Here is a 23,264-nt window from a genome sequence, read left to right as displayed (position 1 = left end):
AGCCAAATTTTATTATTCACAGAGTACTATATATGTAATCGTCTTGTCAGTCCTAGCCAGAGGCAAAGGGTAGCCTCAGAGGAAAAGGAAACAAGAAACATCCAAAGGAAGATAAATAGGAATGAGATGATAGGCAAATGGGTAATACTCCCATCTTTTCTTGAGAGCTGTGTGGATAGAAAAAAGAGCGCCCTAATTAATTCCAGAGTGACGGGGACTCCAGGGCTGGACTCTGTGCACTGCATGCTTGTGAATCTTCATTCCATGTGAACCCCCTTCCTCCAAAAACCAAACAAACCCTTGTTTTGTCTTTGACATCAAAAGACACAACATAACTAACAGCAGATGTTCCGATAAACTCCAGTAGAGACCAACCTCTTGGCAGCCATATTTCTGTTCTGCGGTGGCTTTTCCAGGCACACAGAAAAACCATTTGTGGGACTGAAAAGTACATGAAATGGTTTATGGTAGTATTTCTTGTGGTATTTTCTGGTACTCTTTCTACTGTCGAGGAACTGCAGTATCATGAAAGACCCTGTTTTGTGGTGTTTCAGCCCTTTGTCACTGCAAATGATTATAAATGCAGATAAATAATGCAGAAACACACAAGCTTGAAGCATAACATTGGAACTAGATGAGGACAAATTTTTAGCAGAAGCTGTTTGCAGTTTCAATGGTTAAAACCTTGATAATCCAACAATCATAGTAACATACAGATCTTAGTTAAGTGAATTTGAAAAATTTGGCCTGAAATCCTGGCCCCACTGAAATCAATTAGAGTTTTGTCACTGACTTGAATGCTACCAGGATCTCACATTGTTATAATCCTCAGAGACAGATGCCAAACTGTACATTACCATGCAGGTATCCATTAGATTTTTATACCACAGACAGAATGTCATTAATTAATTATCCCAAGCAGAGAAGATTTTGCTCTTGTTTTCAGAATCAGACTGTAATTCAGTGATTTTTTTTTCGATAACCCAATTTCAAATCTTCTGTTATTTTTATTTTCTGCAGTACTTGCCATAAAGGCAGCCTATGGCTGCCTGCAGACTTGTTTAATCAAGAAACAAAATCTTATTTTATGGCAAGACAGTCATCTTGTCTAGAAGCTGAAGTAATTAATAAAGATAAGGACAACCAACCTCAGAACAGGAAGGCGGCAATTCTAATAACATCTTCCAGTATGAAACCATCTAATAAATACTTGTTATGTGCACTGAGAACAATCCTTAGGCTGAAATGTTGCCATAAATTATTCATATGAAAGTTTTGGACAGTAAACAAATTTATGAAGATAATGATCTCTTTGCAATTCATGAACAAAAGTGGGGGGAGGGGTCAATCCCCAGAATAAATTGCAACATATAAATTCACCAGCTGTAGGCATAAAGTACTGATGCAGAGATACACTGCAGAAATTGTAAAATAATCCCTGTGCTTTTTCTCTTTCCAGAAAGACAGCTTTGAAGAGCAACTGCAGAGCCAAATAATTTAGCATATACTCATTTGCTGTTCTTGACCAGAGCACTAATCAGAAGTTAGGAATCAAAGCCTTTGGACTATAATGGGTGAATCAAATCAGAACTGTGCACAGCATTAGCCCTGGTCTGCTTAAAACTAACAGCATGCAAGCATGAAACCTTTGTCAATACAGACCGCAAGGGGTTGTTGCAAGTTTGGGAAACATTGATGTACATTTTTGTTTGATGTACCAAACTGCTTTTCCTCAATTGAGGATCCATACTGAGTGACTAGGTGGTTTAAAAAGCTGAATGAATTTCACAATGGCAAAGTTTACTTCCAGTACATTTATTTAATGGCTGAGGCAACTGATGAAAGGGAAATAAAAATCTGATGAGGAGAAAAAAAATTAGACTAGAATCTAGACTCCCCCAGGACAATTTCTTGTGCTTTGTATCCTCTGTACTGACAGACAACATATTTGCTTTCTAGCTAATTACCAACAAGACTAAAATTTTACATCTTTGATGTGTATGAGATCAAAGAATATTAGGAAATAAAAGTAAGATTAACATAATTGTCTTGTACAGCTATAATAAACTATGACTACATATACAATCAGACACCCTGCTCATCAGGAAAGCATAAACTAGAATCAATTGAACTAAACAAGAATCTTGTTTAAGTTTGCTTCCTCAGCAGCTTCTCACCTCTCCTGACACCCACAAGTGGATCACAGATGCAAAGCCAGGAAAGATGCCCTCTTCCAATGGCCATCTGACACCCTGAGACCCACGGAAGCTCCTGATTCAGTTGCTGAGCCTTTTAAAAAAAACCAGTAGCTGCCTTGTGCAGAGACAGCGGGCCATCAGGAGGGAAAGAACTGAAAAATCTCCAGATCCAAACTCACATATCCCTACTACTTACTTGATCTAAAGGATTAACTTCTATTTATTTCTTTTACTACTATTGTCTACCTGATGTGCACACGCAGACTGGGCACCAATCCTCTTTGGGAGCATGCTTTGGTAGTGCAGCCTTTTCTTATACGCATATAGGATACGGTTCTTATCTGTGTGATAGTTAGTATGTTCACTTTAGAAAAAAAAAATAAAGAAGAGGAACCAGTGTTTTGGTACATACCTGCATCTCATTCATCCTCACCTTTGCTGAAATACTGTGTTATGGGTATTGCATTTTCTTTAAACTGTCTACGAAACAATACTGCCCTGTAATAACCGATAAACACCTGGCTTTGATCTGTCTTCAGCCTTTATACACACAGTGTGTTTGTTTACTCCAGAAATATCTAGTATTCCTACTTCCTCATCAGCAAGAAAAAAATCAAAGGCAGCCAAAAGTAACTGTTTCATAAGAGTAAAATAGGGTGGGAATGTTTGGATTGCTTCTGCTCATTAAGGTGATGTGAAAGGTCTACTTCTGGCTAGGAGCAGTGAGCTACTCCTCAGAGCAAAGCCATTTTGAAGGTTTTATTTGTCATCAGGTGGCAGTGACAATGAAAAACGTCTATTGCACTTCAAGACAGCTGGTAATAAAGCAGTGCGGGGAACGATTGACAGAATAACAGTTACTGTACCAGTGTAGCTTCTAAGTTTTTACAGCCACTCAGCTGGAATTATACCACTGTATTAAAAGTGGTTTAGGGTATAAAAACCATTTGGTACAGAAGGGCTCTCTCCCTCCCCATTGATGTATCAGGAATTAGAGTAACAAATTTTGGGAAAAGCAGGTCTTTTGCTTGATTGAATTTAGATATTTTTACTGTGTAGTTTTGCTTTAGTTCACACAAGGGCAAGACTGAAAATGTTTCCTTGCTGACAACTGCCTCATTCAGCACCCTTGCAAGCAGCTCACAACAAATCGCAGTCTTCAAAGGCACATTGTTTTTGTTTGTTCTCATTGTAACAGATGTTTTGTATCATGTACTTCAACGAACTAATTCATCTGCAGAGGACCGCCTACTCTGGCTGGTGTGCATCCAGCTGTGGAAATAGCTCAAGTGTCATCTGTGGCCACTTTCATTCCATTCTTCTGATCTCACAGGATCTCAGTGACCGCATCCAAGCCCATAAAAAATAAACAGACCTGAGAACATCCTTTTAAAAAATTTCCAGCGGAGGAGTAATGCCACTCCAGGCAGGAAGCCTTTCTGGAAAGAATGTAACTGATGCTGAAGGAAGATTCACTCAGCTCTGGAAGTCTCCTCCAAAACATGCTGCTTTTATCATATGAACTACCCAGTCAATATTATGAGGCACTGGAGCAATGTCATGTGTGATTTTGATGGAGCTGAGAGCTTCTGACTAACTCAGTGCCATATCAATTAGCCTGAGCACCAGGCAATCAATCACCACTTCTTCTCTAAATGTACTGAGCTCCCATTAGAAGCTGCAAATACCATGAGGCTAGTTCATCTCAACACACTGAGCACTTTTATATACTGTGGGTCTACTGTAATATATTTCTGAAGTAGAAACAAAATCAATCTGAATTGCTCTGGAGTGGAAACATATCCCATTAATAGCTGTGCACCAAGATTAAAATGTATTAGTGGATAAAGAATAGTCTGCATCTGTAAGAAGTCAATTACTGCTTTCTTAAAAGTGACCAAATAAAACATCCAATACTAATAAAGAATAGACTTTCTGAAAATGTCTTTAGAATCAGCTGGGATCACTTCATCACAAGTCAAAACATGCCTGGGATGGTGCAACTATTCCTTGATTAGCTTTCTTAGAAGAAGGAGCAACAAGTTGTCTTCTGAGTTTGTTGAGAAGTCAACTACAGTTTCCCACAGGAAATAAGTAGTTCCTGGTAAGATGCTGATCATACACTTCAATATCAGATCCACTGGGTTTGCTAATTACTTTCAAACCACTTAGTCAAGTCACCCGTTAAGAGGAAATGATTCAATTGCAGATCCACTGAACTGAGAAACTAGGTGACCAAAACTCCTTGTGGAGCTTGAATTATCCACCTGTGTGAGAGGGCTCACAATATGTCAAATCAAGTAGTTAATTTTGGTTTTGAGAAGCAACTAGGGCTGTATTTAATTAGACAGCTTGGCAGGATTTTTAATATTGTACACCAATTATTGGTATATTTCAGAAACATTTCAGAAGCCTTTGAAAGCCTTCAGGAAAATTAGAGCCTTATATCAGTCATCAGAACTGATTCATCACTTTTAGAAAGTTGCATTCCAAGTCCCTTAACTCTGCAGAGAACATTTTAAAACTTGCTGGCAACTGTCCTATATTTTAGAGATGATGATTCATCTTTTTACTTCTGATCAGGCACATTTACTATAAACTTGCTATTTGGGTGTACCTATGGGTCAGCTGCTTCAAGGTCTAAGCAGATCACTGCAGAAGGCCTCAACAGCTCACTGCAGCTCATGACATTTACTGTAGTTCCTAATTTGGAGGTCAGCAAAATGGACTCACTCCCAGTGAAGCTACACAATTTCGCATTAGTGTGTACTGACTTCACAGCAACTAATTAATCAATGATTTCTAGGGTAAAAATGGGTGCCTGACAGAAGACTCTTTCTGGATTTTAAGTCTTTGTCTGCCACACATTCTAACCTTCTGCCAATTCAGCTGTTGCTTGGCTTGGGCTTCCACTTTGGAGCATGTCATAATGATAGATAGCGTTCTTTGAAATACAGAAAATACTTCTCAGAGGGAAACCACCACATTTGAGCAAAACCATTGTCCTTTAGCACATATAACATACAAAAGCAATGCCTGTGACGCGCCTACGACTTATACTGGATATTGGAATTATTAACTTCAAAGATTTCCGTCACTTGTATTTATCCCCAAGAATTTTACCAGCACAAAAGAGTTAACATAGCCTTTTCTTCTGTGAGAAGAAGAATAAATATGGCATAATACCCAGCTACATATTGTCCTAGCTTGGCCAGGAAGATGGAAGGAAAGAGCAAAGCACAGTCTCATACTTCACTTGACACAACAACACTCACAGCATGTTCCTACTTACTCCTTTACTTCTCTGTTGAATAAAATGGTGAAAAGAGGCTCAGAGAGCATTTGGATACATTGCATATTGGGGATATCATCACAACCAGATCACGGCTAATCACCATAGCCCACACTTTCAAAGCCATGACCTGTATCACTGATTTTTATCTGGAAGAGAGATTTGAATGGCATGTAAAACTCCAGGAAGAATGACAAATGAACACAGATGAACATCAGTCCCCATGCAAGGAAGTTCTCTTAGATTATGGTACTCAAAACTCCTCAAGCTCTATTCCAAAATCTTTACAATGAGCTCAGCTGGCTTATAGCACAAAGACCTGCAACATTTTTTTTCTGAATGGATGGCAGTTACATACACTGATCCCTGTGGAAACATCTGTGGTTACTATCCACTGAAGTACAAAGCCCAGAATCTCAAAGATGTGCAGTCCCAGCAAAAGGTTTCTCAGTGTTATAGCCAAAACTGAACTTTGTCACCCAAGGATAAATAGTCTGGGTTTGCTATCTTGGAAAGAGGAGGCAAAACAAAGGAAAGGGCAAAACCAGGACGGAGGTCCTGGGGTCTACTCCAGAAAAGTCATACCTGCTTTTACCATGAACACTGGCATGAATTGAAGGTAGGTTTGCTGTTGTGAGTTCAAATTGGAGCACTGAGCACAAACTCTCTCTTGGCAGCATCAACAGTACCAAGCCTACCTTTCAAAGACCATTTTCTCCCCCATCACCCTGCCCTAAGCAACTTCCTAAAATTGGCTCTATATTTGCCTCCCATTGAAACCAACATGCCCAAGGTGTTGAACATCCATGAAAATTTAGGCTGAAATGTTATAAAATTGAATATCAAGTAGAGGTTGAAGATGAGAACTGGGTGTTCCTGTCTGTAGAAAGCAGCATAAAACCAGGGGAATTGCACAAGTCTTTCCCTTCAAATTCTTGTTATTCCTGTGCTGTTCCTGGGGGAAGACGTGGCCCGTCACAACTTTAGCTGTCATGATGAGTGGCTTTGCTTGCTGAACTTGGAGTGAGAGTTAGCGAGGGAGCTAATATAGCTTTGCTACTTCCACAGACACGAATCAGGGAGCAAGGGTGCTGCATCTGCCTGTCTATCAGAAACACTCAAACTGCTCCTGACAGATATCCACCCTCTCCTCTCCCTGAAGTAAGACCTGTGACAAGCACCAGGAAAAACTCATTGCATCAAAACTTCATCCCCATTTAAAATAAGTACACCTAGAGAAATCCTCTCCTTTCCACAGAAATGACATGGCCTACCAGCAGGAAGAAACATCAGTGGTGGAGCGCGTACAACCACGCTTTTCCCAAAACACTGCTGGTGCTCCTGGCCCACTGGAACCGGGGGTTAGCCAGGAGCAGTTGCAGCAGTGTGGATGGACCAGCTTTATAATGGCAGGTCTCTCCCCCTACCTGCCAATGGAAAATATGCCTCCAGTCTCAACCCTGTCAGATGTGGGACATCTGTGAATGTGACGCCCACCCTCTTGGCTACAGACAGGCGATAGACTAGTAATTTCCAAAGCTGCAAGCAGGAGTTTTTTATTGATCGTGCTAAAGAGGAAGGCTATCAAGCTGGGAGCTGACACAGACTCACATCCTGTGTGGATTGGGCAAAGAGGGGGTGCATAATGATTTACAGATTGCCGTACTGGAAAAGTACAAAGGCTATTTGAAAGCAGGCTGTTTGCTGTGTGAATCATATGCAACCCTCTTGTCCCACCGCGGAGATCAGTAGCAGGGTGTCAACCCTATGACCCTCAGCTTGGAGCTGAAGAAACCATCCAAGTTACCCTGGACTGAGCCCTGGACGAGGACTGCACATGTCTGTTCTCTGTGAGTTATACAGCTTTTTAGGAGGCAGAAGAAGACATCTGATAATGAGGAACCCAATTGTCTTCCTGCTTTGGGATGTGTGTGTGGTTTGCAGAGCACAGAGAAAAGGTACCTTCCACTTGATTGCTTGCTCTGAAAAGCACAGTGGTAAAGAGCTACACTTGGGATTTGGGATGTATGTTAGAGAGAGGGGCTCTCCTGGGCAACATGATCTGCAATGATGCTACAAAACCTCCCAGGTAACTTATTTAAAAGGCATGGAGTGCGAAGGCTGTTCAGCAGACATCCTTTAACTAGGTATGTTCAAGGCTGTAGTCAGTAATAAGACAAATTGCATTTAAACCATGGTTAGAAGAAGTGACATTTCAACCTCTAGTTTCCACCTTCTTTTTAACAATAGGCCATTTGATAAGAAAACCTACTCTGCTGGAAGCACACCTCTCTTTGGCAGGTAGTCCAAAAAATAACCATGCAGTGGTTTCACTAAATAACAACTCGACACTCCTTCAAAATTCTTCAGACTGTTGATCTGTCACTCAGTTACAAAACTCATTCTTCATCAATCCACTGTGAAACAGTCAAAGAATGTTCAGTGTTTATACTATTATATTTCATTATTTGTTTTCGCAATCATGTAAGAAAGAGGTTGAAACCATGCTCTCAACAATGTTGCGAATACCACTGATTCATAACAAGAAGCTTTTTGGCGCGCACTGTTGAATGCATGGACTTAGAATGGATTTATTCCTAATTCACACCAGTTTGAGAAGAAAAGAAGGCCACAAGGTTACAACCTGAAAGCTGTAATTAAGCAATCACTCCACTTCAGTTGGGCTGAAATCAGTTTAGGAAAGACACACATGATTTGATCTAGATTTGCCTCTGTACTGCAAATCTTAGGTCAATATTACATTCTTTATAAAGACATTTGAACTGGAAAGAAAGCATTTTATCTAATAGAGTAAAAAAATGAATGACAAATACTGTTAGACCCAACTACATTCAATAACACACTACTGCTTATGATATCCTGGATGTTTCTAACTTCCAGGATGTCAAATCACAGTGTACATTTATAGATTGATATAAAAAACCTGTTAGCACTGTCTCTGTAAAAATAATTTTAAAATAATTATGTTATTAAGATGCTTCACCAGTTACAGTCGAGGAGGTGTTAATTAGGCAGCCACTTACTCAGACACCTCAATAAGTATATCAGGAATGAACATAGAAGGGAAAAAAAAAGACAAAAAAAGCTACATCTAGAGGCCAGAATATTCACTAAAAGTATATCTGAGACTTTGCAAATGATATTCAAAAACCTAACAAAAGGTTTCTCACATAGATAAATGAAAACCAAGGACAGAACCAAAAGCTAGGCTCCCCATGCAATGAGGATGGGGTACACATTAAAGGTAATTCAGAAGTAGCCCAATGGGATAAGGACACTGCCTCGATTTCTCACATGAGCCACCAGACAGCAGAGGCAGCTTTCTGACAATGAGAGTTTGGGCAGACGAATGAACACAGTCAAAGGAGATGAAAACCCCAGAGAAATCACTGAACTCAAGGTGCGGATGCAAGTGAAATGGGGAACCAGGACTGGATCATCTCTGCTGCAGAGCCATGGAAGAGCTGGCACACCTAAGCACAGGTCCAGTGGCCAGGACTAAAGGATATTAATGACTACAGAACACAGATAAACTGAAGATAGAGCTAGCTAACCTCATTTTTTAAAATAAAATGACCTATTTTCTAGAAAAAGGACACGCAGCAGATCTAAGCTCTCTGAAGGTCAATAAAGTATTTCAGGCAGTGCTACACCAGAAATTACTGAACTTTGGGGATGACAAAGAATTAAGTAAAGAGGAAATGACAACAGGTTGTGCTAAAAGACAAGCTATACTGCTTCAGTGGGAGGATCACTAAAATCTCTGTAAGGATTGTTCTCATCCAATATTTTTAATAATGCCCCTGAAGAAAAAGATTTGGGGAAATTACAAAGTTGTGAGGCACATTCAGTAAAGTGGCAGATTGAACTACCATACAGGAAGGACTGGATTAAACAGAGCAAGATGCAAATTAATGGAGACAATTAGGCTAATATGTGGTTTCTTTTATAATGTAGGTGCATTTGCTGGAAACCTGGAAGGAGAAAACCTAGGTACATCAGTGAATTACAGGATGACTGCATTAGCAAGGTCGTGCGCACGAGGGAAAAAAGATGTTATTCTACAGTGCAGCAAAGTACTCCCAGCAAAGAGAAGGAAGTATTAATGCTATTGTACAAAAGGCTGGAATACTGTGAGTATTTGCTGTCCCAGAAAATTTAATTCAAAGTGGAACAAATCCAAAGAAGGGTCATTATCACAGCCAGAGGTACAAAATCCCTAAGTTACTGAAAATCCATAGTGATGTTGACATAGTTAATCTAGAAAATGAAAATGCAAGTAAGATTTTTGTCTATAAATTAATGTGGTGAACACCCAGAAGGAAGAAGTTACTGAAGGTAGGGGAGAATGTTTGACCAAGAATAGATGGATGTAAAATGAATAGGAGTACCTATAGGTTGGAAATTAAAAATGCAGTGCCAAGCCTCAAAGCAAAGGTCTTCTGAAACAAGCCTCCCAATAGGATTATCAAGAGGCAACAAATCAAACTACTTAATCAGGTTTTAGAAGGGATTATATAGTATGGTTCCTGGATAGAGCAGGCATCCTGAGTCTTATAAACTGGTCACTAAGTCCTTAGAGTACGTTATTGTAATTTTTACACAACTCCTGCACTAGATAAATCATGATGTAATCATAAGTAATATATAGATTAGCTAGTTTCTCCTACTTATGTAAACTGTTCCTTGAATACACTTGCATAACATAATGGTAATTTATGGAAGTGCTTTTGTTCTAAGAATTAGGAAGGTGCCAGAGTCTCCTTCATTAGCTTATTGCTGCAGGCGTGATTCTCTTCTCATTCTCACTGCTTCACACCTATGCAGTTCAATTTTCTTAAGCAAAGTTAACTCTTGATTTATACTGGTAAAAATCAGATCCAATATTTCCCTTTGTAGCTAGGACAGGCTGATTTTAATATTTAACAGGAAAACCCTGAATAGTTAATAGTATCATTATGAGGCTGTGTTTAGAGGCATCAGCCAAGATGGGCCCTTGTTCCAACAGACTTTTCACAAACATCTAGTAAAAGCTATTTAGTGGTATGACAGTTTTATAATCTAAATAGATTTGGATTAAAAAAAAAGACCAATGAGAAACTGAGGCTGAGAAGAAAGATGTTTTCTCCAAGGTCACACAACACATCAGTGGCAGAAGAAAAAGTACCTAAGCGCTCTAAGCCTATGTGCATCCTTTGAAAACAGTGTGAGGAAAGGCAGGCTCAGGCCAAAAAGGAGCTCCGGGAAGGATGAATATAGTTATACATTACATTTATAGCTGAACAAGTATGCATGATTTCCATTTGGAATTTGCATCCAATAACAGTTGAATCCTCTGGGACAAAACCCTATATGAATAGCATATGTTAAAAAATAATGATACAATAATTAACTTTGCCGTTTACACCTTGATTTTTACATAACCCCCTTCCTACTCAGTTGTATATAAAAGGACATCTTGTCAATAGCCTAAAACTTGACTTGATCCTTCACTAGCAGCAATTCACATTTCCACTTTCACAGGTTGTGCCAGTCTTTATAATTCTTATTTTGGAGTCATCATAGCTACAGTGCTGCCCCACCATTACTCTAGTACATAACACAGCTGTTCCGCAAAAACGCTCTTCTGGGTTCACAGGGCTGTTCCCTTCTCCAAAGCTGCCCAGTGCCTCATCTGTAATGGAAACGCTGATTTTCTGCAGTGCAGGGACAGGGTTTGGGAAGCTGAAAGTAGATCCAGGTCCCTTTCTGCTGGAGAACTGTCCTGCAGCAACATCCTTTATCCTTAACTGCACTATGGAAACGAGAACCACATCTTCATCATGGGAAAGGGACCCACCTCTGCATGCAAGCAGGCACCCGCAGTAGGTCATTCCCAGCCCTGTCACCAACTAGTGTGAAACCTCTGTGCTCCCAGAGCACAGAGCTTATTCAAAGCTTTTTGCTGCCCGTGACAGATGAAAATTGTTGCCTTTCCTTTCCACCCTCACAGAACTTGCACGTTTGGCAATTGCACTATAGGACCATCTGCGTTGCAAGCAGGCTTGTGTCCCGCTTGCTACATGCGTATCATCTGATAAGCTTACGTCAGTGCAGCAGAGCTCTCACTGCAGAGGTTGGCTAATATTAGTATCAACCACAAGACAATGGACATTACCAGGCAAAAAATAAGAGATGAACCATGACAGAGGATAAATTTGAGAGGGCTGTAATATACATGTATTACATGCCTCTCTAGTTCACAGCACACACATGCATGCATAACCATAATGCAATACACATGGCAAAATATTTGATGGTGAGCTAATCTGAGAAATCATCTGACAAATCACATGCTTTGCCTAATTCACCACTCTGCTGAGCCTATTACTTTCTGCACACTCATTAATCTAACTCTTGGCCTATAATTAATACCATGTGCTTACGCAGTCCATCGCTCTCTCCTGATCCTATCACATTCTGCCTACTTATTAATCTACCACCTGGACAATAACTAACTTGACCGGTGCCCGACAAATGAGGAATTTTTGCTCAGAATGGCAAACCTGATGTATGAACATTACAGTTCATGTTCAGGTTTTTGACTTGGTGTAAATTTAAACCGACATAAATGCAAATCTACATGCAACCAGAGATGTTACATATATTATATGAAATAAATAGTGATTTTCAGTCTTAGTTGATGTACATTAAGTTGGAAAAGTTAGAAAAGACTGTAGACTGTGTACAAAAGCAGAGATTGACTTTTATAAATATGCACTACATTCTTCCACAGGAGGTACTCTAATGTCTATTGACTAATGACTATCTTTTAGAAAAATAGCCCCCTTTGATAAAACTTACTGCTTTTAAATAGCTGTTGTGTTAAGATTTTTCTTGACAATGAAGGCTGACCGTTAAGGTTGCATCTTTTCTGTTAAAAAGAAATCAATATTCCATAACCTCAACCAGAATTTCCTGGCTTCAAAATCTCTGGGGTACCTTTCAAATTTAGTGTCAGCCTTCTTCTTTTCCAAATTTCTTTTCCATTTACGTTTATAGATTTGTATGAAATATATGTTTTTTCCACTAATGCAAATGTCTTTAAAAAAATCTTAGACTGATGGTTTATCCATTTAGCATTCACACTATCTGTCAAATATTTGAAAGAAGAGAAAATTTTACTAGAACTCTTAAGCCTTTTTAGGATAAAAAAGAAAAGCACAAGTTCCTCAAATGCAAGGGCTTGTCTACTGGAAACGCTTGTGGTTCTCCCATCCATGTTTTCTAAGTGAATCCATATGTGGTGTGTCTTGCTGCCATCACAAAAAATGTCCAGTTTCACTAGGGGGCTCTAGCAGAGTGTCAAAAGAGGTTGGAAATCTAACTTGAATATATCTTTTTCTGCCATTCATAGTAATTCATATTAATTTCCACAACAGCAGAACAAATGACTGCAGCAATACTTTGATATGATTCTATAAGAGCTGTATAATCAAATGTACAAACCCCTACACTTGATTATGAGATGTGACTTGGGTGAATTGTTTACACCTATTTCCTTTAGAGGTGTGAATTGGTTGAGCTTGGGCACTGCTTTTCTGTCCTGGGTACTCTCCTCAACATGACAGCACCTGGCACTAAAGAGGGTCAGTAAGCGTGTGCTCAGCTGAGTCTGAAATTATCCATTTAGCAGCGCTGAGACAACATCTATATACAGCGGGTGCTGGTTGAGAGGAAGGCAGAAATGACCTCATACGAGCCTGCCTGTCCCAAAGGAACACTGCCAATTACTGTCTTGATTATCAGAGTTATAGAATTGGCAGTCCTTGATTTTATGCCTCGGGAAACACTGGAATTAAAATTGTTCAGCAGAACTTTGCCATTGGTATTTGGTTAGTTATTTCAACCTCTAAACTCTTTAGACTTAAAAGTTCAAGCAAGTTCATGTTCAAAGGATCTCTTAAAAACACACAGCTAAAAGTTAAAAGACTAGCTGGAGATTCCAATTTCTAAGGATTATTTCCTGTTTACTTTTCATACCAGCCAGCCGAACTCTCACATTTCATCTTGGAGGCAGGACTCAGCTGTCTGCAGAGGACATACTTTGTTCCCTTACACTCCAACAGGCAAATGCAAGATGGACTCCGGGCTCTATTTGCTAAAAAGGTAGAGCAACAAATGGGAGGTAGAGAAAGCTGTCTCAGGAGAGGGACACTGAATGGAGCACAAGGAACTTCTTTGTTCAAGAGCGTAGGAATCAAAACACTGAAACTGCTGTGGTATTTTGGGTATTATCCAAAACAACAGAGTCGCTAGTGAGAAAATGAAAACCGATATATTTCAGTTGGACAGTTTGTACTTTTTATGCTACATTCACGCACAACAATCAAAAGGCAAGAATCTGGAGTCCTTACTCAGCCTTGCTTCTCACCAAAGTAGGGGTTTTACACTGCTTATGAAATAAGAAACATTTTAGTTGTTGCTTTTAAAGACAGATTACATTCAGCCATGGGCCAGAGGAAGGAAGACAGAAAAAAATAATAAGGGCATTTGTTAAGACACTGACCTTTCTAAAAGGGCTGTAAGGGCTTGAGAAACGACCAGAAGAGAAGTTCTCCCCAATGCACTTTATTATTATCAATAGTAGATTTTTCCATATGCTGCTCTGCTTGCACTCTTCATGCTGCCACTGGCATTTTCCTTTTTGCAGCTATTATGCAGAAACTACTCAAACTGACAAGAACACCTCTCTGTGCATAGTCAGTGATTACTTATGGTCACACAGTTTTACTTGCAAATAAAAGAGGGTAGGGGTAAAACCAGTGTGCACATACAGTATTAGGGTAGAGCATTTCTGTTGGTTCATAAAAAAAAAAAAAGGCTTTAGAAAGGAAGAGTACATCTACTATTTGTAATAAAGATTGCAATCAAAAAAGTTTTACACAAACGTCATCGTTAATAAAAATGAAGATTATCTATATGTGAATTGACTTTAAACAACATGTTTTTCAAAGTTTTCCCTGAACCGTCAGACAGCCTTCGGGGACTACAGGAAAAACACACTAATATGGCAAATGTTATAAATCCCCAGAATAACTCTTATCCCATTTATGTTTTGATTCTGTCATCGCTATCCATCTATCCTTATCCTGAGGCAGTAATGAAATACAAGACTTGTTTCAAGTAGGGATGAGTGAGCGCTGTACTTTGAAAGCTACAGTTAACTAAACGGAGCCCAGACTGCCATCAGTGCATTAAATGTTATGCCAATATAAATCCAAACCCACACTGCCATAACTCTTCTGGACCTTGTCTTCCATTACAGTTAGTGAGAGGGACCAGGGCACATGGCAATGCAACAAAACTGGCAAATATGAGGCATTCTTATTCGGACACAGTGCAGTCAATATGGTCAAAAAGTGGTGAAGGCTCCATTTACAAAGGGTACATTTTTCAAAAGTATCTGAGTCACACATGAGCCTCAAGGTAAACTTTTCATCATGTTCACATGATCCAGGAATCCTGCTTTCCAAAACCCTGAAGGTTGTGCAAGCACAAAGATCTGAGGTTTTCACATGTGACCATACTATGCCAACAGAAGAATATTTTTAATACTATTTATTCTGAAATAGCAATGCTACCTCAACCTATTTGATATTAATTTTCCATGGCTCTTAGTATAAGGCTAGCAAAAATCACGGATACCAAAAAATAAAAACCTTTTTAAAATTGCATTTGCAGTTGCTCATTGGCATTAATCTATGATATCAAGGTTAAAAGTTACAGGAAAAATGAGTAAACTATGATATATGTGCAGAGTCCTTGACCACCCATCTGACTTTCTCCCATTAGGAAAAAAAAATTTCTGACTGTTTTTTTCTCACAGAATGTCATTTTGGTTGTTGTCTTTTAAGGAAATCACAAAAGTAAGAAGATAAACAAGGTGGGGGAATGGAAAGCAATATATGCAAATATTTTCCAGTTAATATATATGTTATTGTTATTTGTTAGAGTCAGAGGTTTATCTGGTTGTAGTTAAAAAGCTACAGAAGGAATTGGAGATACAATACTTTACCATAGTGGGGTTTTTTTAATCCACCAAGTAAACAGATACAGAACGCACACATGTACACATCAGGAAAATGTGGCTGAAATGGATATATAAAGGGAAATAAATGAGCAACATGTCTGGCAGGCCTACCTACTGCAGGGGCTATCACTGAGGAAGGAGTATGGTATTTAAATGAGTGGGCAGGCAGGTGGCAAAGGAGATGAGATGGGCAGGCAGAGAAGAGGCAGGCAGACACAGGGTGGTAACGCCATGCGGCACAGCTCTTCCTTCCTGTTGGCAAGCTTGCCAGCCTGGGAGAAAACTGCCCTGTCTGTACACAGCACACTGAATGAAAAACCTCCTTTGTCTCCTCTACCGCATGTTCCTGCCTATTTTTCTGTCATGAGGGACACAACGCAGTGTTAAATTATACATAAATATCAAGTAGGACTTTCTGTCGGAAATGAAAAGCTAATCATCCAGTAACATGATTTAGTCGATACTTACAATCAAAACAAAGAATTAACCACCAGCATTTGAGCAATTCAAACTGTGCTTTCTTTATGAGTTCATCTCTACTCACAAAGAACAACAGAGGCTTCACAAAATGTTCTCCTTCCTGGGGCAAGGGGAATGTAATATTTATCTGCACTGGTTTCCAGTGGGATATCACGTGCCACAATCAATCACCTCATAAAATATTATGAAGTAAAGAGGTGGCAATTTAGATAATAATATTGCAAACTAAATTACAAGAAGAAACAAACAGCTAACCAAATTACAAAGTTCCCAGTTTCATCAGCTCACAGGGTTACCAAAAGTCATGTCTTAAATTCTGCCAACTTTATTGTAATCTTTTCTTCATTTTTTTTTTTTCAGCTGTGGAGGTGCCTAGAATAGAGTCTATAGTTAGGCATGAAACTACAGCAAACTTATAATGGACACAGATTCTTTATTTTCTTTCAAAACAGGCCATTAATTCTGATGCCTCTTGAGTCCTCTGTGTAGTAATTCTCTGACAATTTTTCAGACATTTCTAATAAAGAATTCATCTCTGAATGAAACCTGGGGAATGGTAGTTCTGTCTTTTTGCTTTTATACTTCTTCAGTACTAAATGCCTCATGTCCATTTATTTAAGAACATAAACTTGGGAAACACATGGGAAAAATCTTTCAGTGAACAGACTAGGATTGCTACAGACAACGCATGGAGGTAACCCACAATGGCAATGACACTGGAACTAAAAAGTTACACCATTTATCCACTGTTCTTTTGCTTTTCCACCTAAAAGTACACATCCTTTCATTGACACAACTCTCTGGCTGGCAATGAACACAAATTTTATCTTGGCATATTGAGGGTGCCACTCAGTGTAAAAGTTATTTTTCTCTTCACAGCCCTTTACCAAGGGGTAAACCACACCAAAATACATCTTCTAGTACTGCAGAAAAATGGTTTTCTGAACATGGTCAAATAAAACTCAAACACACATATAGACAAAAACCGGGATTGGTAAAGTGCTTGGGCTTTCCTTTTAAAAAGGAAGTCTTTCTGCAAGGATCAGAGATCCTTTGGCTTCCACATGTCTGATAACTCATCATATACACACATCTATGATTTCTTGTGGTCTGCAATTAAATCCAAATATTAGAATACAGGCCTGATTTATCTGTGAGTTTGATCAATAGAGCTCATCTCCCTACAAGGAACACAGCAGTAACTTTACTCCATTGAGATGGAAACTTCCAGCAGGGTCTGGAGAGAGGGGCAGCACCGCAGCAGCAGGAATTGGGCTTCCAGGAGACAGTCCCACACTATATTCATTGCCTGGTGAGAGAAAACTGAAGAACTTGTCTCCAAATAGTTGAGGGATGTGGAAGGGAGCTTCAAACTGGGATGAGAGTCCTGTGCTACTAAACAGGTATGTAGTGTAATTATATCCATGTTGTTGTATAGCTACCTCCACCAGAGGTTACTCTATCAGGAAGTCAAAATATTTGAACACAAATGTGAATAACAAACAAACCTAAAGGATACACCTTCATTTTAATTTTACCCTCCTCATATGAATCAATGTATTGATGCTTATGTGGAGTACACATTTGATTAATGATACTGTTAAGTGGATCCATACGTGAGAAACTGATCAAAGGTAGGAAATGAAACTAAAGCAATCTGTACACAGTGGGATTCAGTATGTTTTTTCCTTCTGGTATATCGCAAATATTTTGTCAAAGCGCATCAAAACTCTTCTGTGAGGTAAACAAAAAGTCACCTGCACTGGTTCTAATGAATGTTGGTAGAAGTGTAATGCGGCTTTAAGTAGTAGTTATAAATTGATGAAAGAGGACAATTTACTCAGGGGTAAAAAAAAAGAGTTGATTGGTCAAATCATAAAGCATATTCAGATTTGTCAGAGACTCAGTAAGACAGCTGTGCTTTACCCTTTTCCAGTACTTGAAATGCCTTACTGAGGCATTGAGGATCCTTTAAAGTATAGACAACTACAAAGGACTTTTTTGATGGATAAGCATATAAGGGAGTGGTAACGTGTTGATCCTGGCAATTCAAAGTATGCAGGAATGCAGTTATCTTGCAGTCCCTGAAGCAAAGCTTCAGAAGCAACACTTTAGAGCTTGTTATTCTCTTATAATCAATGCAATTAGATAACATATCACCTCCTCTTTTCACTAAAACAAATGGTGCTCTCTAAAGAGGCAGAATCTTTACAGCGTAGGGCTCTTGTCAAAGGGAGCAGCTGGCAGCTCTTACATGACCTAGGACTTTAATGTGGCTGACAAGCAGAGCGAGGCCACAGTGTAAGCACTCTTAGCTGGATATAAGCAAGTGTCCACTTACTGTTGGTTGCATAACATACGGCGGATGAGGCATCCATGAAGTACTCTGGACCTGCATATCAAATACTTTTAATTAGTACAGAAAAGTTTAAAATGGAACTCAAAGATTTACTTGAAAATATTCTTTCTATTATAACTACGGACCTAATTCTGGCAAAAGACTTAGGTCATGTAACTCAACGCAAAATTCATTTATGCTTCATGAAGTAATGGACAAAGGAAAAAGCTTTAAAATTTCATTTCATAATGTTTTCTACCAAAGTCAGAAGTCTGAGTGATTGTACCACTTCTATGATCCACACCATTTTATCTCATAAAGCAGTCTTCAATATTCTATGTTGTCCCATTTTTTCATTCGTATTGTTTGCTTTCATCCATCAATATAATCATGAACATGTCATCCAACCGACAGTGCAGGAGACATAAAATGTTCAAAGTTTATTTTCAAAAGTATCTGTATGAACTTTCAAAGGCGTGACATTTTCAGAGATCCCAGAATGATTTATTCCATTTTCAGTAAGAACTGCAGATCTAATTCAGAATTTTTGAAGCTTATTCTAATTGAAAACTTCCATGACAAAGCTGGCTTAAGATGTCCCTGCCTCCCAGGAACACCTCTTACCTTGGGCATCATGGGGTCTACTCCCACCAGAAGTCTATATGCCTCACCAAAGTCCTTTGTTGCTCTGCCTTATGACTGACATGTAACAGATTCCACGGATATACCCATTTTACTAACAATTAAATGCATTACAGAGTGCTTGTGCATTTGTTGTGGCATCTCTGAGCCATAACTCCCTCTTGTGCTAAGTGTGAACGATGCACATGCTATCATAACTCAGACTCACCCCAAGAATTGTGTATCCTAGTTTCCTTTTGCATCAGCTTGGGCAGCACAACACAAAGGAGATACACAAAAAATGTAGCTGTGCTACAGACATCAGTGGCCACTTCATTAGCTATCCCCAAGCTTACAGAGATGGGTATGTGGCATCTCAACCTGAGCATGAACAGGGATAACTAGGAGAAAGCTACAAAGTCCTGATTCTCCAGGTGCCCTGTGATTTTGTTCGTGAAACAAGTGGTGAGAATTAATTGTATAATTGTGTACTTCAACACTTGTTGATGTTTATCAAAGTAGATTGTTGAAAAGCAAGCTCGGTGAACCATCTTTAGAACCAAAATCAGTGTACACACATGCAAATGTACTTCCACTACAAAATTTTCTGTTGTGAATCCCCACTAGTTAAAATATATTACAGCTGCCACATCTTGCTGCTGTTCATTGTTCCCACCCTTGCAGTTCCTCCTCTGTGCCACGGCAAACGCCTTTAGGCTTACACTGCAAACTATCTATGGAGAATGGTATGGGTTAAAAAAATAAAATAAAATCAATGGTTTTGGTGCAATGCATCAAACCATTCAAATGCATCAAACCATGAACCGATGCAATAGCTCAAGTCAAGGTGGGAGAAGGGAACAACTGTGAACTATGAATGGGAATAAGGGTAGCCTGAATTCAGTAGCCTGAACAAGAGGGAGAAGGTATGACTCTTAAGCCAGCTTTGCTACTGAGAAAGAAGCATGTGAGCTGCACTTGTATGTCTCTGGCACTGACGTTTCTTCGGTGTTGTCATTTACTGAAATTTACTGAATTTGTCTCACCAAAACAACTTTGTTTGGCAAGTGTTACATAGGCATCTAAAATTAACACAAAAGTAAAAGAAAATTACAAGAATCATTTATCTTTGAAAATCAAGTTTAAAACACAGTAAGTGTAACCACAACCTCCCAGAATTACCTGTAAGCAGCAGCATAGCATCTCAAAAAAACACCCCCAACAAACAAACCCTAACATTAAGAACCACCCACTATGCAGTTTTGCAAGTTTGCGTAGTTTATCTCAGGCAGGACTTGGGATTGGAAGAGCACTGATGCTATAGGACAGAAATAACTGAAATGGGAAAATGCATAGCCAATGACCAGCTTCAGAGTGAAGTGATATATTCTCAGAGAATGGCTAATAATAAAACTATACAACCTGGTTTTGACTTCCATCTCAGAAAGCCAGAGCAAGGCAATAATTTCCCAGTGGAGATCTGTGAGGGATATGCTGAAAAGAGAAATTCTGAACGACAAAACGTGTGGGAGACTAAAGAATGATATGAGGACAGTTATCCTCAAGTAACTTGCTTTGTCAGGGATTACTGGAAAAAAATGAGCACTTTTTGAAGGATGCTGTTACTGGAGCAAATACAGCTGAGGTCAAAATATGATGCAGCCAACATAAATTACAAAAAAAAAAAAAGCATTTAAAAAAACTTTTGGCTAATGAAGGGGAGCCAAAATGACAAAACATTTCAGTAAGAATGATAAGCTTCTGCTGTTGTCAACTGGAAATGAAGCAAAATGTTGCTTACTAGAGAAGCTGATTGAAATAAAGAATTATGGTGGCTTTCATTGCTAGTGTAAAGAACGCAGGAAACACTTAAAACCCTACACCAAAGGATACCTTAATACTACTAGAAAGCCTTTTGTTTAAAGTGTGACTCAAGAGCACAAGCACTCACACAATTTTCTGTGGTATACACTCTGCCTTCAACCACATCCAAAACATAATTAACTGGGAAACATAGCAGACAAGCGCAAATCTGACGTACCTGATACGTGGAGACAGGGGAAGCAGCAATGAATGGCGTGATTGATGTCTGTGGAATCATGCGGTTTGTTGGAATACTGTACGGTGAGGAATAAAATCTGCAAACAAAGAACAAAAGTGAGATTTTTTGAACCTTTCAACTGCTAGGCTCTGACTAACTAATTCACTGCCTCTTGGGCAAAGACAAAAAGAGTCTACACAGGTAATTATGTCCATCTATTTCGAAAACCACAATAAAGAAGATGTGATGGCTCCACTGAACAGGACTTGAAAATGGAAAGGAGGAGGAATATTTACACAAAGCACATTTTTTTCACTTCAACTAGCACAAATATAGAACTTCACGATACAAGAAGTAATTATCTGAAATGCAAAGACAGCTGATTTTCCAGAGTGCTAGCTACTGAAAGGAAATTTCTTATGCGATATCGAAGACAATATTACTGATTTAATTTTTACATGCAGTACTGTTTCCTTTTCAGATCTTAATGCTTCAGTGCTGAGAATAACACATTCCATATACATGCCTGAATTATTTTATTAAGGCATGCCTACAAAAACTCTGGCTGAAATTTTCATATTCATCTAGGCAGAGAGCAAAAAACCCACCTTCCAGTGAAATGTATCAGAAATTATGAGTCTAAATGCCCCAGGCAGCACTGAAAATCTCAGATTCAGTTGTTTTTATTTCCACTGTTGCATGCTATGAACAAAAGTTGCACTATCTCTTGCTTGATGGTAATAAATGTTATATTCCTTCTCCTTCCCTGTGGGTTAACGATTATTGATAAAATTATCACTTGGAAAATATCACTACTGGTGGATTGTGTAAGTACTTAATATGTGTGTGCTCATAAAGATTTTTGCATTTGCCCTTTTTTCAGTTTTAACTGTAAGACAGAAAAATAAAATTACTTAAAGGAAGAATGTTTGTGATCTTATAGCTGTCAAAATGCTGATATTTTGGATTCCAAGAAACACTCCTGTGCAGTGTTCTCTTGTCCAATTTAAACCCCATGCTGATCCTTCTCATCGAACATGCACCAATCTTACGAGTATCAGAAGATTTTGCACATATGCTCTCTTTGTAACAGTGAAGTGGATTACATTCCCTGTCTTTTTATGTTGGTCTTTTTTTTTTTTTTTTTCCTCCCCACGCTGAGGCAATCAACAGTAGCTTTCCATGAGAGCCGTGCAAGAAAAAAATCATTACTGGTGTTTAAACAAGTGCTCTATTTCCTGATCACCCTGGCATCCCGGATTTAGTACTAATCAGTCTAGTTCAGACTGGATGCAGGCTCAAATAACCACTGACTTCATCCAACCAATAGCCTCAGAAAAACAGGCTGCCGTCTTTGAAGGTTGGGCAGAAACATTCGAAGTTAGGAGGGGAGAGGGAGACAGAGAAGCAATCATTTGTTCTCTCTATTCCAAATAAGACTTTAAAGTGCCAAAAGCAGCAGGTGGCGTCTGAGTGATTTTTTGTTTAATAGAAATATATTGCTATTTTAGGAACATTTATCTGCCCTTACAATGCTCACACAGAGACTATTTTAAAACTGTGCCTTTGCCCAATTTTATATATAACCTATTATGAGAACTTAGAGGCATCTGTACCCCACTGCTTATATCAGACATCAAGTTCATACAACATTGAAGGGAAAGGGTTTTTACAGCACTAGCTGGGTTCATCTATGGCATTCACATGATGCATATGTTACCTAAGTCCTGTTACAGTGGTCTTCTCCCAGATCAAGGTTAACCAGAAATCACTTTGGCTATGCTGTTGCCAAGTGGATGAACTAAGAAATGCTGCGTGCAGCAAATGAAAACAGTCAATGGCAGACTGACAGAATTTACTCTATGGGTAAAATGTATAATGTATAGAAATACATATAAACCTCTTAAACTGAAGGACAGTATAAAAAGAAAACTCTTTTGAGAAAACAACACAGTTTTGTTCACTCTGTTCTCATTCCATCCATCAACCTGGCACTGATGTTGCGCTCATACTCATACCACGTATGAACTGCTTGGACAAAGACAAGTGCAGGGGAGAAACAACTTTCCATTTGGAAGTAGTGCTGACTCTTTGGAATAAATTCTCCAATAAATCCCAGCAAATACTACCAAATTTACAGAAAACGTGTGCTAAGCCAAGAACTTGACAGACAGCTAACCATTTCAGTTTCAGCTTAGAGA

General features: G+C 39.0%; 1 protein-coding gene across 8 annotated transcripts in view; it reads right to left on the bottom strand.

Annotated features, from left to right (window-relative positions):
* RBMS3 (RNA binding motif single stranded interacting protein 3) overlaps positions 1-23,264 on the bottom strand; it is a 712,154-nt gene that overhangs the window by 50,037 nt on the left and 638,853 nt on the right. For all 8 annotated transcript variants that reach the window (XM_074839167.1, XM_074839161.1, XM_074839176.1 and 5 more), the window contains 2 exons: positions 21,064-21,160; positions 18,405-18,455 (listed from right to left, as the gene is read on the bottom strand). In XM_074839167.1, coding sequence (XP_074695268.1) covers positions 18,405-18,455; positions 21,064-21,160 — 148 coding nt within the window. The remainder of the gene's footprint in view (positions 1-18,404; positions 18,456-21,063; positions 21,161-23,264) is intronic.

The sequence above is a fragment of the Strix aluco genome, chromosome 1, assembly GCF_031877795.1.
Source record: "Strix aluco isolate bStrAlu1 chromosome 1, bStrAlu1.hap1, whole genome shotgun sequence".
Lineage (NCBI taxonomy): Eukaryota > Metazoa > Chordata > Aves > Strigiformes > Strigidae > Strix > Strix aluco.
Note: the sequence above shows the minus strand (reverse complement) of the source record. Positions and strands in the feature narration are given on the sequence as shown.